The 3,221-nt window shown below is 56.8% G+C and overlaps 1 protein-coding gene across 1 annotated transcript in view; it reads left to right on the top strand.

Annotated features, from left to right (window-relative positions):
* The window catches only part of VPS16 (VPS16 core subunit of CORVET and HOPS complexes), a 24,158-nt gene that overhangs the window by 6,284 nt on the left and 14,653 nt on the right, over nt 1-3,221 (top strand). Inside the window, exons 7-9 of the mRNA XM_031065264.1 lie at nt 2,213-2,299; nt 2,586-2,739; nt 3,173-3,207. Coding sequence (XP_030921124.1) covers nt 2,213-2,299; nt 2,586-2,739; nt 3,173-3,207 — 276 coding nt within the window. The remainder of the gene's footprint in view (nt 1-2,212; nt 2,300-2,585; nt 2,740-3,172; nt 3,208-3,221) is intronic.

The following is a 3,221-nucleotide window of genomic DNA, read 5'->3' as shown; positions in this document are numbered from 1 at the left end:
ATGATGATGATGATGATGATGATAATAATAATAATAATAATAATAATAGTAATAATAATAAAAAATAATCCATTGATGATAATTAAAAAAAATATTTTCCTGCCATTGATAATAATTAAACAAAAAATCTTTGCCTGCCTTTGATAATACTACTACTAATAATAAATAAATAATTCTTTCTCTGTCATTGATAAAAGGAATTTAAAAAATGTTTTCCTGCCATTGATAATAATATTAATAATGAAAAAAGGAATCTTTGCCTGCCATTGGTAAAAGTAATAAAAAGTGTTTTCCCCATCTTGCTTGGAGCCCTGGTTGCTCCCAGAGCTGGATCTGGAAGCTCCTGTGGGACCCTCTGGTGGCCCAACAGCCACCCCCCATTCCCAGTTCCCCCCATTCCGAGTTCCCCCCATTCCCATTTCCCCATTCCCAGTTCCCCCATTCCCAGTTCCCCATTCCCAGTTCCCCCATTCCCAGTTCCCCATTCCCAGTTCCCCCATTCCCAGTTCCCCATTCCCAGTTCCCCCATTCCCAGTTCCCCATTCCCAGTTCCCCCATTCCCAGTTCCCCATTCCCAGTTCCCCCATTCCCAGTTCCCCATTCCCAGTTCCCCCATTCCCAGTTCCCCATTCCCAGTTCCCCCATTCCCAGTTCCCCATTCCCAGTTCCCCCATTCCCAGTTCCCCATTCCCAGTTCCCCCATTCCCAGTTCCCCATTCCCAGTTCCCCCATTCCCAGTTCCCCATTCCCAGTTCCCCCATTCCCAGTTCCCCATTCCCAGTTCCCCCATTCCCAGTTCCCCATTCCCAGTTCCCCCATTCCCAGTTCCCCATTCCCAGTTCCCCCATTCCCAGTTCCCCATTCCCAGTTCCCCCATTCCCAGTTCCCCATTCCCAGTTCCCCCATTCCCAGTTCCCCATTCCCAGTTCCCCCATTCCCAGTTCCCCATTCCCAGTTCCCCCATTCCCAGTTCCCCATTCCCAGTTCCCCCATTCCCAGTTCCCCATTCCCAGTTCCCCCATTCCCAGTTCCCCATTCCCAGTTCCCCCATTCCCAGTTCCCCATTCCCAGTTCCCCCATTCCCAGTTCCCCATTCCCAGTTCCCCCATTCCCAGTTCCCCATTCCCAGTTCCCCCATTCCCAGTTCCCCATTCCCAGTTCCCCCATTCCCAGTTCCCCATTCCCAGTTCCCCCATTCCCAGTTCCCCATTCCCAGTTCCCCCATTCCCAGTTCCCCATTCCCAGTTCCCCCATTCCCAGTTCCCCATTCCCAGTTCCCCCATTCCCAGTTCCCCATTCCCAGTTCCCCCATTCCCAGTTCCCCATTCCCAGTTCCCCCATTCCCAGTTCCCCATTCCCAGTTCCCCCATTCCCAGTTCCCCATTCCCAGTTCCCCCATTCCCAGTTCCCCATTCCCAGTTCCCCCATTCCCAGTTCCCCATTCCCAGTTCCCCCATTCCCAGTTCCCCATTCCCAGTTCCCCCATTCCCAGTTCCCCATTCCCAGTTCCCCCATTCCCAGTTCCCCATTCCCAGTTCCCCCATTCCCAGTTCCCCATTCCCAGTTCCCCCATTCCCAGTTCCCCATTCCCAGTTCCCCCATTCCCAGTTCCCCATTCCCAGTTCCCCCATTCCCAGTTCCCCATTCCCAGTTCCCCCATTCCCAGTTCCCCATTCCCAGTTCCCCCATTCCCAGTTCCCCATTCCCAGTTCCCCCATTCCCAGTTCCCCATTCCCAGTTCCCCCATTCCCAGTTCCCCATTCCCAGTTCCCCCATTCCCAGTTCCCCATTCCCAGTTCCCCCATTCCCAGTTCCCCATTCCCAGTTCCCCCATTCCCAGTTCCCCATTCCCAGTTCCCCCATTCCCAGTTCCCCATTCCCAGTTCCCCCATTCCCAGTTCCCCATTCCCAGTTCCCCCATTCCCAGTTCCCCATTCCCAGTTCCCCCATTCCCAGTTCCCCATTCCCAGTTCCCCCATTCCCAGTTCCCCATTCCCAGTTCCCCCATTCCCAGTTCCCCATTCCCAGTTCCCCCATTCCCAGTTCCCCATTCCCAGTTCCCCCATTCCCAGTTCCCCATTCCCAGTTCCCCCATTCCCAGTTCCCCATTCCCAGTTCCCCCATTCCCAGTTCCCCATTCCCAGTTCCCCCATTCCCAGTTCCCCATTCCCAGTTCCCCCATTCCCAGTTCCCCATTCCCAGTTCCCCCCAGGACTGTCCCTGACCCCTCTCCTCTCCTGCAGGAGAAATTCTGCGAGTTCAACACCGGCATCCGATCCCCGCCCAAGCAGATGGTTTGGTGAGTGGCCTGTCCCTGTCCCTGTCCCTGTCCCTGTCCCTGTCCCTGTCCCTATCCCTGTCCCTGTGCCTGTCCCTTTCCCTGTCCCTGTCCCTATCCCTGTCCCTGTCCCTGTCCCTTTCCCTGTCCCTGTCCCCGTCCCTGTGCCTGTCCCTGTGCCTGTCCCTGTCCCTGTCCCTGTCCCTGTGCCTGGCCGTGCCCAGCTGGCGCCCCCAGCCCCGTGGGACCCTCGGGTGTCCCTGCCCGGGTTTGGGGTCCCCAGGTTGATGGGGTCGGGGTCCCGCAGGTGCACGCGGCCCCGCAGCCGGCAGCGCGCCGTGGTGCTGGCCTGGGAGCGGCAGCTCATGGTGGTGGGAAACTCCTCGGAGTGCATCCGGTATCCTTTGGGGACAGGGGACACTCCCGAGGCGCTGCCACCTCCGCTGGCACCCACACTGCGGGTCCCCTTGCTGCTGCTCTGTCACCAGGGGTGTCCCCAGGTCCTTCCCCTGTCCCAGGGGGTGCTCGCAGGTCCTTTCCCTGTCCCATGGGATGGTCCTTTCCCTGTCCCATGGGATGCTCCCAGCCCCACAATGGCTCCCAGGTCCTTCCCTTGTCCCATGGGATGTTCCCAGCCCCACTCTGACTTCCAGATCCTTTTCTGTCCCCTGGGATGTTCCCAAGTCATTTCCCCATTCCATGGGATATTCCCAGATCCTTCCCCATCCCATGGGATGTTCCCAGGTCCTTCCCCATCCCATGGGATGTTCCCAGGTCCTTCCCCATCCCATGGGATGTTCCCAGGTCCTTCCCCATCCCATGGGATGTTCCCAGGTCCTTCCCCATCTCATGGGATGCTCCCAGATCCTTCCTCATCCCATGGGTTGCTCCCAGATCTTTTCCCAATCCCATAGGATGCTCCCAGATCTTTTCCCAATCCCAT

This window comes from Geospiza fortis, unplaced genomic scaffold (assembly GCF_000277835.1).
Source record: "Geospiza fortis unplaced genomic scaffold, GeoFor_1.0 scaffold806, whole genome shotgun sequence".
In the NCBI taxonomy this organism is placed as follows: Eukaryota; Metazoa; Chordata; class Aves; order Passeriformes; family Thraupidae; genus Geospiza; species Geospiza fortis.
This window is presented reverse-complemented; position numbering and strand designations above follow the sequence as displayed.